The 15,415-nt window shown below is 39.6% G+C and overlaps 1 protein-coding gene across 3 annotated transcripts in view; it reads left to right on the forward strand.

Moving 5' to 3' along the window:
- vps13b (vacuolar protein sorting 13 homolog B) overlaps window positions 1-15,415 on the forward strand; it is a 288,855-nt gene that overhangs the window by 164,028 nt on the left and 109,412 nt on the right. For 2 of the 3 annotated variants that reach the window (XM_086154801.1, XM_086154799.1), the window contains exons 29-31: window positions 345-617; window positions 715-871; window positions 1,513-1,627. In XM_086154801.1, coding sequence (XP_086010927.1) covers window positions 345-617; window positions 715-871; window positions 1,513-1,627 — 545 coding nt within the window. The remainder of the gene's footprint in view (window positions 1-344; window positions 618-714; window positions 872-1,512; window positions 1,628-15,415) is intronic. The other variant, XM_086154800.1, reaches the window with a different exon arrangement.

The raw sequence follows: 15,415 nt of genomic DNA on the forward strand, positions 1-15,415 counted from the left end.
TAGCCGAGGTCCACTGACTGTTGTAAATGCAGTTTAACCTAGAAGTTCATGAATATATGATCTGTTGAGTAATTTGGCCAAGCCACCTTCAAAGTTAGAATAGCTTGTGTACATGGTTTATGATTGAATGACTCACATCATGTTCAGTTATGTGAATAAATGTAACGTTTATATTTCTATTGCCACACCCCCATCTGTGTTACTTAAAAAAAAAAAAAAGTTATTGCCCTCACCAAAGAAATTAGACCAAAATTTCCTTGCATTTTATTAAGTTTTTGTCTTGTTTCATTCTCTGGGATTTTGTCTGTGACTGTTGTGATTTTTGATGTCCTATCACTGGTCAGACGGCAGCAAAGGTCCTGGAGGGTTCTCATCAGCAACATGGCTTCCTGTCAATCACCTATACACAAGCTGTCACCAAAAATGTCCGTCACAAGCTTACCACGCGGCCTGAGCGCCAAACACGTAACAATTCTACAACGACCAGTCAGCGAGTGACCACAGATCCACTAGCAAACAGTTCTCCTCAGTACCTGAGAGAAATCCTGCTTACAGCCCAGCCTTTTGATGTGGTGCTGTCGTGTCCTTTATTGACCACCGTCGCAGGAGTGTTTCAGGTGTGAATCTTTTGCCTAAAACATGTTTTTATTGTTTGCACAAAATTGTCAATGGATATGTTATTTAAATGGTCATGTTTATCAATTAACATTTCAGGCTACAGTCCCAAGACGCTACAGAGAGCGTGGGAAGTCTGCTGGGCAGCCAATGAGAAGTCACACATTGACCTCCCGGTGTTTGCCTCTCATCTACATAAACACCAGTGTGATCAGGGTCTTCTGCCCTGGAGCTCTTGACAAACCACTTGCATCAGGTTTGAGAAATACTTGTCTCAATTTTATTTAAAACCCACTGCCCAGCCCGAATCGGAAAATTTAACAGCAATTGGAGAGTAAAGTGTGTCAAACAGTTAAGCATCTCTCAAGTCTGCGGGCTTGTCTGAAAGCCCTTGTTGTGGCTGACCTGACCCAGAACCTTAATAGTTGAGCTTCTACTTCAACAACTCTGGTTACACACAGCGCTACACAACATAGAATCAATGTTTTGTCTGCTGGTCGTTATGAATTATAGCGGTAAAACTTCAATTTTTATCGCTATGTCAGTGGCTATTCAGCTGGGACAAAATATCTGTTTAAAACCATATAAGGACACATTCAAAGCCTGTGTATATTTGGTCTGTGCTTTGAAAAAAATCTCAATGGTTAAGTCTTGGTTTTAAGGTCATGGTTTTAGTTGATTTTAGCAGTAGAGTGAGCATTTATTTGTGATGGAAGGAGGCTCTGTGTGTGTGCGCACGTGTGCGTGCAGGTGTGTGTGGTTCATGTTGCTTCATGTCCCGTAGTTAATTTCTTGTGTGCCAAGTGCACCATGGATTTATCAAATTTTTGCGATGTTATCTGCATGTGAATATTGAAAGTCATATATATGTGTGAAGGGTTTTTATGTATCTCTCAGCAGATGTCCATGGAAAAAATGAAGACACTTTGGTACTGAAGTTGGGATCTCTCAGCATGGCTCCTCAAGCTGATAACCCACTGACCCGCATTGTACTGCGAAAAGACATCTATCAGTAAGATAACTTATTACTTATCATTTTATTACTGAATTAATATAGTGTGCTTGTTCGAAAGGATATTCAATTGGCTTACGTAAAAGTTACCTGGTTTTGATGATAAATAATTGTTCATTTATTATTTAATGCTTATCCTGCACTCGGGGTTGCTGGGATGCTCGAGCCTATCCCAGGTGTCACATAAATAATTAAATCAATATTTTTTTGAATTATTTTTGTGTGATATGTAAATTAAGCACACTCATCAGCATAAGAGTACTTTTACTAATTGACTTCAAATTTAAATGACTTTTCACAAACTGCTTTAATGAAATATTTTGTTTCTTTTTACATCAAATCCTACTTTTTGATCCTCATTTCTACTGGTTTGAGCAAGACACATAACCACTGAAATGTTTCTTTCTACTCTTTTTAAATACTGTCCCTTTTGTCACATTTTCCCGCGTGCCTTTAAAACAAACGTGCCCATGTTAAACTGCCTGAAGACCTGCTATTGCAAACGGAGTTCATTACTGTCACTGAAAACTGTTTGACCTGTTATCACACTGCTAAAAAAAACCTTTTGTCAGGCATGTGTTTTGATTTGCCTGTTTCATGTTCTCGTGCGGCTTGTTGTTCCGTAGGTGTTTTTTACAGAGCAAAAAGTTATAGAACCAAATAATGGTTTAGCTTCACCGGCAATGACAGAGAGCAATGAGTGACATCTCGAAGGTCTGCTGGGCCCTCCAGCTAAAACACAAGAGTGTTGACACAAGCCCCCCTGTGCCATGTGGATCAAAGCTCTTTGGCAAGGAAAATCTGGACTTCTGAGAGAAATTGCTCTGCACAAAACATATTTCCCAGCTATAGGCAGCTAGGAGAATCTGGATTGTGTCATAGCTGCTCGGTAACCACAGCCCCACAGCATTTGTGTGTGTTAGAAAGAGTTTGTGTGAATGGGCAGATACCGTGCTGGCAAACATATGTAATGAGGGAGATAAAAGTGATGCCTAATGCTTTATGCAGCTGCAAGTGAGATTTGAGCTGACAGATGATGTAATGTGTAGAAAGGGGTGGGGGGGTGGGGGGGGGTGGACAACAGAAGGAGAGGAGAGGCCACTTTAGCTTTCATTGCTCCCTGTCATAAGTGGAGAGATTTCATTGAGCAGTGAGTCGGGGGGGTCCAGGCCTTTGGGCATGTCTGACAATCTGTAACCATCAAGGCAAGATGGAGAGAAAAACCACAGCCTGTCCAATATTGTCCAGATTTCTTTTCGAGTGCCCAAACTACCTCCCTCAGTTTTTAATTTACTTGTCTCATGTACTGAAACAAAGATGGTATTGATTAGTAACCATAGCTACTGTTTTACAAGGTTTCTCTTTTATTCCCACCAGTTCCATAGAGGGTACTGTGTTGAAATGTTCCCTGTTTGTTTTGGTGAAAGCCAGTCCAGATAATGGGGTGAAACTCCTCTGTTTCCAGAGAATCTGCCTAGATTTTTTTGGATGACATGTTGGCCATGCTGTTATCATGGCAGATGATAAATGATAACTTTGCGGGCATGGAAAATAATCTCATAAAATGGAATTTTTCCTCTCAATTTTACCACAAAACCAGTTAGACGAGCCATGCAATTTTGCCCTGTATTGGTCAGTAATGCTCCGCTTCAAGTAGTTATGGGGAGGGTGGCTCTCGGGCTGCCTGACTGTGGAGCCCACACAGACAAAGACAGCCTCTTCCAAAGTGCCGCCCCGGTCTTAACACTTACAATCCTATGCAGTTCTACACATGAGCAGAAGCATACAGTTTACACAGTAATGTATACACTCAATCAGATTATTCATTGACCTATCTCCGTTAAGTCTTGTACTCACACACACATTTGCAATGGCCACTTGCTGTATAGATAAACTGAAAAATAGGCTCATACATGAACTGTTACCAACAGTAACAGAAGGCATATCCATGTGTACAAACACACCCACGGTCATAAGCCTTAACCTCTGCTCACAAAAGTCAAAACTCACCACTTCCCGCTGTGCAGCGGAACCCAGGAATTATGTCAAACCACTCTCTATGTTCATACTTCGAGCCTTGTCCATGTATTTTCCTCACCACCTTCCCATTTTATGTCTGCCCTCCAATTTCAGATGCTCACACTTTGGGAGTTGCATGATTGATAACCTTGTGATTGGAGACTTGTTGACACAACAAACACTGTTGTTTGTCTGTGCCAAATTCTACTGTATGAGCTCCCCCAATTCATATGGGGCAAGTCATAGTGAGAGTCTGTAATCATGCAAACCAATGTGTGTTTACAATCTATAACCATCCTTGGCTATAGGAAGAGATGCGTCTGACTCCCGTCAGCCCTTTCAGTATTTCTCCTTAAAGCCCACCACTAATTACTGATCTGTTGCCTTAATTGAATGAATGAGCCAAGCAGCTATAGAGTTATTGTCTCCTATGTGTAAAATTATTCCCTGCCGGTAATCTAAAACAAGGGTTTACTGCGAAGATGTTTTTTGAGGAGATTGAGGAGTGAATGTTAAAATTGTGAAAGGTTGAGTTTGAGCGTACTGACAAGCTATATCTTGATGTGGCTAACTCTAAATTCAGAGCCCTTTACACCACCAGTTTCATTTGGTAGCAATTAACACAGATTCATTGTATCATATTATGTTGACTATTGTTTCCCTGAAAGAGAGGGTCCCCAGCGGCTTTTTTACAATGCAGGAATTATGACACAGTGCTGAAGGCTTCCCCTGTTTCTCCCTCTCCATCTTGAGCTACAAGGCCACTGTCAATTTACACAGCTGAAATCATTTTCCCGTCTTGAAAAAGTGGGCTTTTTCCAAGTGCATGAGTGCCGGCCCCGGGAATGTCCAGCATGCATTCAGCCCTGACTTTCTTGTGGTTTGGGCCCTCTGTAAAATCTCACAGATCTTTTACTCCCCACTCCTCCTATTTGCTCTCAATCTTTTCATTTCACTTTCATTTTTTCCAATAAGATTTTTTTTTTTTTTTTTTTGCTCATGGAACACTTAATTGAAAGCTTCTTGTTGGCTGTGGTGCTGGGATGACTCGGGACCACTCTAACTGCTAACATAAGATCCCCCTTTTCTAAGTGTATTTTATAACATGTGGAGGCACATGGTGACTGAATGGTTCATTGAGATAGTTAAAACTGTTTTTTAATAAGGTTTTTTAGCCCTGAGCCCAAATTTTGGCCCTTCAGTTACTTTAGTGAATGCTCAGGGATTTTTTGGTTTGTTAACAGACCAAAATATCGGCGCACTATTTTGGTTTGTCATATATAATTCGTAGGTGGCCTTTTATACTCTCATAGCAAATTCTGAAGCAATTAATACATTCGCATTTATTTTATTTAGCTATGTGTGTTAATGTTTTTCTACATGTGATGTAGAATGTGATGGTTAATTTGTCTGTATGAAGGTTTTTAAGTGGTCAGTATTGCAAAAGGCTAGTTTAGTAACTTTACTGTGCCGGATTCTAGCAAAGTAAAAGTTTTCTTTTTCTATTCTTGCTCTCAATTCCCTCTCAGTTTTATTCTTTTTCTTGATTTCTATCCAGTATCTGGCATCAGAAGGTGTAAGGAATTCAAATGAACAGGGAAGCCCTTTTGGATTATGTGAGGACATAATGTGGCTCACAGTTACTCGTTTTTTAAACATTGCCAGAGGGTTCTCCCAAAGTTTAAAGAGAGGCGTACTGAGCTAACTTATTTCAGTGTGCATGTGTTTTTTTTCCCATGGATACGAGGAGGTACTTTTCGCATGCATGTGTTTGCACATGTTTCGACGTGTGTTTGTGTCTTAAAATAGCCTCCACATTTCCCGACATCCCCACACCTAAATGACACAGCTCTAGATTCCATCACACACTCCTTACCTCATAGTCCATCTGAGAGTGAGGGAGCATCCCGCACTGCTGCAAAATGTTTTTTTGTTTTGATTTGTGCACATGCCTGCGTTTCTACGGCAACAGCTGCTGCTGTGTGGATGGTGCAGAACCAAGCCAATGTGGTGTGCGTGTATCAGTGAACAATTTTTTTTTACTCTCCTCTTTTGACTTCCATTTTTTGAGTCCTTCAGATCCTCCTCTCTGTTTACTTTCCTTTGCCTCTGTTTATATTTTTACTCTTGATAAAACATTGATTACAGCCAATGTGGTTACTATTATCTTACTTAGTAACCTAACTTCCCTCACAGTTTCCTATAACTACAGTTTTTCATCATTTTCTTTAATCTTTTTGTTTTTCTTCATAGCAGTTTCTCTTATGTCTGTCTTATTAACAATATTCATTACAACGGTTTTGTTTTTTGTCCTTAATATCTTTCTCATTATTATTTTTTACCTGTTATACTACCACTTACTTTTCCACCTTTGTCATAATGTTTCCTGCCATCATTTCCCTTTTTTTTTGGATACAACATAAATTCTTATTTTTTTTAATACTTTCCACTCCTTGTTCATCTTTCTTTGTCATTGTCATGAGATACTTGCTTGTTTTTTTGCATTGGTGTGCTATTTAATTTTTGTCCCTGTTTTCTCCATCACTTAAGTGTTGAGTGAGTCATCAAGCCAGCTCATTGGTCGCTTCCTTAACTTCCTTGTTAAGTCAACATGTACATCTGAAAAATTGGTATGGATGGGTATCTCCCACATACATACACATACACATACACATACACATACACATACACATACACATACACATACACATACACATACAAACTGTATGGTACATCAAAAATTACCCCTCAGGTACATCATGGCTACCGTGACTACATGGATGCAGGGATTAACATTTCTAGGAATGGAAGTAATACTTTTAATCATTTCATTCAACAATACAATGAGAACATTATGCCTCGGCATAGTATTGTTAGTTTTTCAGTTTGTTTTCTGCAGTCCAAATGGTCCAAATTCCAATATTTATTCAAAGAATAATCAACAGAATAATCAAAGAATAATCAACTACTTCGTCCTATGACCCAGCCTTCATAGAAGGCAAAAATGAAAAATAAATTGTGATTTACCTCAACATTAAACACTGTAAAGGAAAAATGAATCTAAATTGATTGTAATTCTAACTTCACTAAAGTGTGGGTGAATTTACAGATGTTGGACAAGTTACCAAAATCCTCTTTTTGTTGCAGATTTGTGATCTTGCAGAATTTCACCGCAGTTCATTCACTAATGGCAGCAGATGTAGTGTGTCTGTGTGTAAAACAGCAGGAGTAAAGGGAAGGTGCGGTGAAAAGCTGCACATAGGCCCTTGACACATCAGCTTTTTTCAAAGGTGTGGAGCTGTCACAGCTTCACCAGCCACTCCAGTAAATTCACTAACGGTCACGAGAGTTCACATGCTGCCGCTGCTGTGCTAATAGTAGGATTAGGAGACCCTATAAGTTTTATGCACTCTAAGCTCCTGTCCTCACACTGAGGCTACACACTGACTGATTCTCCCAGGCATCTCAGTATGAATGCGTTGGCTCCTATTTTCTTTTTGGTTTTAGATTAAATGCTATTTTTTCAATGCTCTTAGCCGTTCCCTCTTTTTCTTGTCTTCACTCCTCATCTTTCTTTTCCCCATAAAACCTAGAGTTCCCAGCAAATGATTCATTAGATGCTTCAGTGCACACTTGCCTCATCACTTACTTTAGTCCGCTGCCAAGTGCCCCATTTCCCCGTTTGTTTACACCAGCGAAAAGTGCGCCGGCTTTGCTTCGCTGCAGCAGTTGAGGAGAGTAACTGGTCGGGCCACACACAGTGACATCCAGGACCTACATTTAAATGTACTGATTTAGGTGTAGTTTTAAAAATTCAACAGTCTGTGGAAAAGGTCTAATGATAAATTGAATTTCATTCAGAAGCAATAATGGCATTGGATGTAATGTTTGCAAAGACATAATGAAAGAGCAGCAATTTGAAAAGGGGTGAGATACAAGTTTGTTTGTGTTTAAGTAATTGTTTAACACTTTAGAAATAGTAAAAAAAAAACGTAATTTTATAGTGTACACATTAGTGCGCTTAAAGTTTCATAAATACACTGTAGCTCTGTGTTCCGATTGAAACTTTTTTTTGTACTTTAACTAGCCTCAATCCAACATCCCAGTACCTCTTAAATAGGCTCAAAGTTTGATTTTATCATATAGTAATCTATTTGTGCTACACTCTTACATCACAATGAGTGTGCATTTAAGTTAACTATTCAACTGTCAAAAGGTTATAGAGCAATCAATCAAGGCCTTTAAGACATAAATGGAAATCGCAGAGAGCCACGAAGATTCGGTTGCCCAGCCAGTTATTACGGGAGCTGTATGGCGAACCAGCCAGATTGAACTCAAATGGCTAATTGTGAAAGATTTCTTCTTTAACAATGACTCTGAGGGCTCCTTTTGGCCTAGGGCTTCATTCCTATTGCACCCTATTTATTCGGCCTTGGGGGCTGAACAAAGTGAGATCAATTGTTAATAGAGCTAGACCTCTCTCGGACAGCTACAAATCATTTGGCAATGTTTGTCTCTCTCCCCTTTTTAACTCTTCTATCCTCTCAGTTCAGATGGGCTCGCATTCTGCCTTTCTTTTCGATGAAAGAAGATAAAATAAGCAAGGATTGCGGGGTCAGCCAGAATAAACAGTTTTTGTCAGTCCAGCAAATGAAACACCTGGTGCTAGTAAATGCAAAGGGAATATTTCACATCGCCTTGACACTCAAGATGAATGCAACATCAAATTGTTTTAAAAATGGGGACAGCCACTACCCTGAGTAAATCATACACCCTCTTTTATTAAAGCTTGCCTTCCTATTTATGTTTCAAATTAGACCGGACAGCCTGCATACAGCTAGTAGATGTGACTAGGAAGGGTTTCAGAGGACCTCGTGTTAAAACAACCCTCAGACAACATGCTGTGCTGTGAAGAGGAAGTGTAGATTCGAGCCACTGGATATTGCTGTGGCTTTTAGGTGAATTATCAGCCCAATTCACCCTTTTTTCCTTGGATAGAAATAGAAATATTTCTGCTGCTCTATTCGTGGGAAACAAATTGATGGATGTATTGTACTATCTCTCAGAGTTCGCATTGACGGTATCATATAACGTGATACTCGATCTTGGAATGATAGAAAATGGCATTTACCTCCAGTGCTATAACAGAGATGAAGACATGGTTTGTGTTTGCAAAGCTACTCTTACAAGAACTGAAAAAAAAGAAACTTTGAAGAATGATAGTGGATTTGAACTTTGATCTGCGAACCAGGCTACCTGACAACTGTATTCAATCAAACCCAACGGTTCTGTATGAGGCCATCGGTCTTTTTAGGAGGGCATTCCACTTCATTCAAACTGGGCAGAAGTTATCCCTCTTTCTGTGTCACTAAAGGCCCCCAGATTGAGTGAAATTCATATAAAGACTAAATAGCTAGTGATTCATAGCTATGTGAACTCACTAACTCATACTTATGTATTATTATGTGCCTTTATCATCTCTCCCTGTCCTTCTAATTCCACTTATCCATCATTGTAAGCTTTGAACCACAGCTCCTCATTATATGTTTAGCCAGCACTGTCTTATGCTTTATTCGAGTAGGGAGCTGTACACAGGGTCTTGTGTTGTGGTGTCTACTGACTTCTGTGTACAGCCTGTGGTTCATTCCATAAATATCTGTGGCCTGTGTGATGTTATTCTCAGGCCCTTCTCTCTGTGAGAAGATTGCACCACAACACTTGTATTCCTTTGCCTGCAGTTAGAGGTTTAGGAGGATTAGCGAGGGAGAAAACCCCAGTCGGAGGCCTGCTGTACATTTTTATGGGCATTTTATGTGTATGATTTTGATGTATTGCATGGGGGGAGGGGGGGGGGGGGGGGCAAAGGAGGTATTAGGACTTACCACAGGAGAATCAAATATGTAAACCACAACTTATTTTGCCGCAGTTTTTGGCAGGACCTGTCTGGATGGTGATACCAACAAGTTTGTCGAGTGTAGTAGAGTGTAGTATCTTAATAACTTTTAGACAGATAATGCATGCAATTTGCTATGGATACCCCTCATCCAAAGCGCTGGAGTCCTCTTTATTTTGAATAACACAATCTTTTCATGTGAAAACAATTTTGGCATCAAAAGAGTTTAAATTGCCAAATTTCCACTATAGTTTAGGAAATTAGACATTTCGCTACTGACATTTGAATTGCAGTGCGTAATTTTTGTCAGTTGTGGGAGATCATCATGTTTTGCAGCGGTAAACCTGTTAAAATCTCTTAACATTTGGAAGTAATTTGGTTTTCACCAAGTCATTTTTTCAGGACTTATTGTATCTCTAAAGATACTCATGTATCTTCTATTACTCACTGAATTACCTAAAACGGATTTCTTATTTCTTTGTCAGCTCTCTTACTGTCGTGTGTCCGATGCACCGTGCAGCCAAAACAACCACAATATGGATTCCCACAGCTTCCTTTCTTTTCCCCCCATTTTCCTTCCACATCGCTCTGTGTGTTGCTGTTGGATCCAGTGTGAAGTTCTACATTCCGTGTTTGGTGACGCCGAGGGTTACAGACCTTATCTCAGAGCTTCCCGGAAACTGCTCTTGTGTTATGGCATACTGCTGTCAGTCAGGCCAGGATGCATGATGACAGATGTGAGAGGAGTAACCCCTCAGCTGTCCTGCACTCATAAAAGGGCCTGATCCAGGGTTTGACCATTTAGGCACAGAACTGACTCACTGACTGTGTATCTGTATTTGTGTTAATAGTTCATCCTGGAGCAGGATACAAAGATTCTAAGAATACATTCGTATCATAAAGTAGGAAGCTCCGTGCTCAACGGCAGCATGCAATACACACATTCTACTAGTGTTACCCTGTCAATTGTGTGTGTGTGTGTGTGTGTGTCTGTGTGTGTGTGTGTGTGTGTGTGTGTGTGCGTGTGTGTGTGTGTGTGTGTGTGTGTGTGTGTGTGTGTGTGTGTGTGTGTGTGTGTGTGTGTGTGTGTGTGTGTGTGTGTGTGTGTGTGTGCTCACTTGCACATGGGGGAGAAATTGTATGTGCATGTGTTTTGTGTTTGTGTCCATGTGTCTAGTCAAACGCTAGCCTGGCGCGTTATTGTGTTTTTGTTCCTTTTCTCATTGCTCATGACATGTTGATGTTCTGGCATCCTGTGTGGTTGGTTTGAAGCTGTCATGGAGACTATGACTAGCCAGTCACACAGAATATCACACACCAGGTGGTCGTCAGTATGTCTCCACTGTCTAATTTCTTGTTGTAGGATTTGTATTGAGATAAGTTAACCTAAGCAACATGTTTATATGCAAAAAACAGGCTTGGATATTAAGTTTGTTTGGCATTATTAGAAGTTGCATCATCACTGGCTGAAGATAGTATGGTGTTCTATCAATATGTATGATAGGTAGTCAAAAAGACTATTCAGTCCATTTGAATCAGAAGACACGCAGTTTGGGAACTGAGGAAACAAAACACCTTGAGAAAGGAAGAATGTGCAGATGCTTTCAAATGGCAGTGTGTGAAGCCACAAGTGTGGCTCCAGGAAACCTATGAGAATCCAGTGGCATAATTGCCTAATGCTAGTGTAATGAGAGGCACATTACAACCCCAGGAGGCCCAAACAGACTTAAAAGAACAAGAAGCTGGCATGAAGTGTGCCCAGAGCTGTCTTCCTCCTCCCGCAAACAGATGTCCAAAGTGCAGGGCAGATTCATGATTAAATCTGTTATTCATAAAAAGACCGAAAGCACATACATGTACTAAGTCAACACACAAGAAACATTTCAGATTCAGAATTTGAAATCCATTAAGTACCATGCACTGCTCATGTTACATTCTTAAATTTATCTAAATAATTTTAATACTGTGGATTTTGGGGAAAACAAAACAAAGAACTCCTTAATTGATGAACAAGAGTATTTAATGGGATTTAGATATTCTTGGTTAGGATTTAACTATAGCATAGAATTCATTTGTCTTTACACTAGTTGTTGCATTAGTATGAATGTATATTGCTTCCAGTACAGAGGAAATCAATCTTTATATGTGAGACTAAAGGGGATACTTTTAAGAGTTCACAAAAGTACTTGTGTATATTGATGCTGAATAAGACACGGTGGCGTAATTGTTGTCGGTGGCTAAATTTCACCTTTTGCAATCTTTTTGTGTATCTTTGTCCACGTCGTTTGGTGTTACATCAGATGCTGATTTGAGAGAACCGCAGAGGGAAATGTGAATCCACCATGTAGACAGCTCTACTGTGGTGGTCCCCTTTCTTCTCCCCACAGCTACCCCCCAAAAACATGCGTGCACACAATTATCTCCCATCACACATTCAAAAGCCTTCCAGTTAGCTCCCCACCCTTCTCACATTTTGATTATAGTCAAGATCTACGCTTATAGATGAAACCTAAGGCAGAAATTATTAACTGAAGGAAATAAGCTTTATGCTAACATGAATTGTTGCCAGTCCTTCCATCCATTTCTCAGTAAGAATTACTTCAGAGTACAGAGTGTTATTGGGGGCTCGCTCGATGAATTTGCATCGTCTTGTAACAACTAAGAAGATATTGGAAGAGCCTTGAAAGTGTGTCTTAAGCCTCTCATTGTGTTTACCCCAGTGATGGATATTTTTGGCATTTTAAAGCCACACTACAGTTTTAGGAGGGCTGTTTGAAGGGTTAAGGATGGTGACAGCCACGTGTTCAATGAGTAGCAGAGGCTAAGACATCAACATTTGACATGTAACAAAAAGGGTGACTTGTAAAACCTCATGTCATGCACTTATGGGTTCAGCATCACCAAAGAATACGAGATTTGGAAAATATTTTGGTGAAATTAGCTGAAATGTGACAATTTTTTCATCATATTTGCAGGTCTTTTTCCTTCCCTTTGCCTTAGAATATTTCCATATAGATATGTATCTAACACTTTATATTAACCCTTTCTCATGTGTTATAATAGAAGCAGTTAAAAGTTAGAAGCAGTTAAAAGTGTGTTTTACCTTTCAGTCCTTTCAAAGTCATAACATACTGTATTTTGAGACTGTCGTGCTGTGACAATCTCAAATCCTAGTCCATGTTTTTTCTGATTGGTTATTCACATTTCTGTTATTTCTTTTCTTAATTGCATTATTTTCTTTTCCATACAGCTCAAACACCTACTTCTACCTTATACTTCATGCTGCCTGCTTTGCTGTTTTGGCCACAGCTGTTGTCTGCCAGTCCCTTTTATGCCCCCCACTTTCCCTCTCCTGCTCAGGATGTTGTTGAACAATTTCTACATGTTCTCGACCTCCCAACTTTAGTTGGTCCCCTCTTCTCCAGCTTTTGTCTGTTCTCTCTGGTCAGCTCACAGGATGCTATAGAGCATTTCCTGCCACCAGGGCTACAGGAAAGAGGCAGAGTGCAACCCTTTTTGATGGACCATCTCCTCTAATTCTTTACACCTGGAATGTGTTCTGCACAGATTTTTTTGCTCAACAGAAGCACTGCCCCCCCCTCCTATTTTTACCCAAGCATCACTCTTGTTTCCCGTCTCTCCCTGCAGCCTCTTGCTATGCGTTGCTCACCTGTTAATTGTGATTTTAGGATTCCTGCATGACTGAAGAAGCCAAAATATTAGAATGCCCACCAAGTCTTATATTTTACTTTGCATTTTGAATAAGATTGAATGCATCCTATATCATTACAATAAAGCGTAAATAACATCATCACAAGAAGCAAAAGAGCATGGTGCCTGAATAACAAGTGTTTAATTTTTGAAGATAAAACAATTCAAATAAAAACACTTTTATACATTCAATTTATATGTTTTTTTTTCCCCCAAAAAATACTTGAATACTCTATTTAAAAGTCTTTCATATCTCCACACCCTCTGTCTCCTCAAATGAATCACATTGCTAGTTGAATTAAACAAGCCACAGCCATTCACTCTTTCCATGAGATTTCTTCCCTCGGAGGGTGGGGTGGAGGGGTGGGAAATCTCCCATATAGAGATGTCAATTTGTATAAATACACTTTGAGGTTTGGATAAATGTAAGACCTGCCTCGGAATTATAAACACTGACTGTGCAGTCATTTGCGGAGGAAGAATTAAGTGATGTAGGAAGCATTCGTACCCCAGATTAATCTAATTATTTATGTTGTTTGTCCTTGCTGACATAAAAGTATTTGAACGCTATCTCAAAAGAAGACAGTGGGTGTGGGTTGTTGGTGTACCCCAGGTTTTCTAAGCTGCTCTCAGCCTTGATTGTTCATTGTCTAACCTTTAGATTTGAGGGGGGAAAAAAAAAGGTTCCAGTTTCATCGGGAGAGCTTCCACCAGGAAGTTGCTCTATTTCGTTTCATTCTGTATCTTGCTTACTGGAAGTAAACTTCAATTTGAAGTCATGTTATTTAAAGTCAAAGTAAACCTCTCCAAGAAGGACCTACCGTTTTAGTGATCCAATTACATGTTTGTTCAGCCTGCCTGCTAAACACGGAGTATACGTTATCCTAATCAAATATGGCCATCATTTTCCTGACATGGTTTAGGAAAACTTGCAGTCCAAAGAAGGACATAGCCTTGATATGTAATCTTTTTGCTTTAAACATTTGTCAGAATTCAATAATTGTTATAAACAATGCGTAATCAACTTCAAAGTACTCTGCCAAAGGCCCTCATTTTCACAGATAAAAATGATCGTCTTCTAAAATGCACACAAGTCTGGGTGTATAAACCGACCTAACATTACAGACCCACTGAATCAATATCAAGGAGGAATAAAACAGTAGAGGTTTATGCTGTTGAATCTATAAAGTGGGCCTAATTTTACAACTTCATAAAACACCCTACTCGTCAGAGTAAAATCTGAACAAGTTTTGTTCAAGAAAAAAATGCTATAAATCAGGTAATTGTATTTATGTCTGGACTGTGAGCTTGTGTATTAATGACTAAGCTTGCCATAGATTTGCTCTGGCATTTTTTCATTTTTTTTTTTTTTTCCTTTTTATTGTCCGCCGTTTATTTTATAAGGGCCGATGAAACCAATTTTTTTGCTTTTGTTTCTTCTCTGTTATAAGAGATGATAATTAAAATGAAAATGCACCAATGTTACTTGGACAGTATATCTAATCCAGCATGTGAGGTGCAGCTGTGTTGTTGTTGTCTCTCTCCCATCTGTTATCTACTCGATAGTTCAATTAAATGGTGTTGGTTCTTTTTGTTTGAATCTCAGTTTTATCAGTCAGACCAGTAAGCATTCTGGGTGTCTTGCCAGAAACCGGGGACTGGATCTGAAATCTCCCTCCAGCGAAAGGATTATTTTCCTTTAATTAGTTTAAAAGTAGCATTGAGGTATGTGCCTGTTCCACTTTAGCTTGATGAAAATGACTGCATCTAAGGCCAAGCCAGAACCTAAGCTACCCCTACCATGCTCTTTCACATTGCCAGTTAAGATTAATGTATTCCATGCACGTGGTAAGTGATTCATTAAAGATAAGGCCTCTAAAATTGAAATGGCTTTGGGATTACATCATTTTGAATTTGCTTGGTGGGGACCCAAATGTGGTTTCAATCTGAAGTATCAGAAAGTCAACAAGGCATTCCCTTCACACCTTTGCATCAAGGATTCAGTGCTAAAACTCTGCCTGATTTTTATGTTTGGCAGCATTATGTAAGGAGGAAGCATATTGAATCTGTTGATGATAACAAAGAAAACAATTTAAAAGGATCTGCTCCGTCTTAAGAGGAAAAAAAGTACTTTTGTCCTGTTATTCACACAGATATGTACAGAA

The sequence above is a fragment of the Fistularia commersonii genome, chromosome 11 (genome assembly GCF_037954325.1).
Source record: "Fistularia commersonii isolate RoL2024-O1a breed Wild chromosome 11, RoL_Fcom_v1.0, whole genome shotgun sequence".
Lineage (NCBI taxonomy): Eukaryota > Metazoa > Chordata > Actinopteri > Syngnathiformes > Fistulariidae > Fistularia > Fistularia commersonii.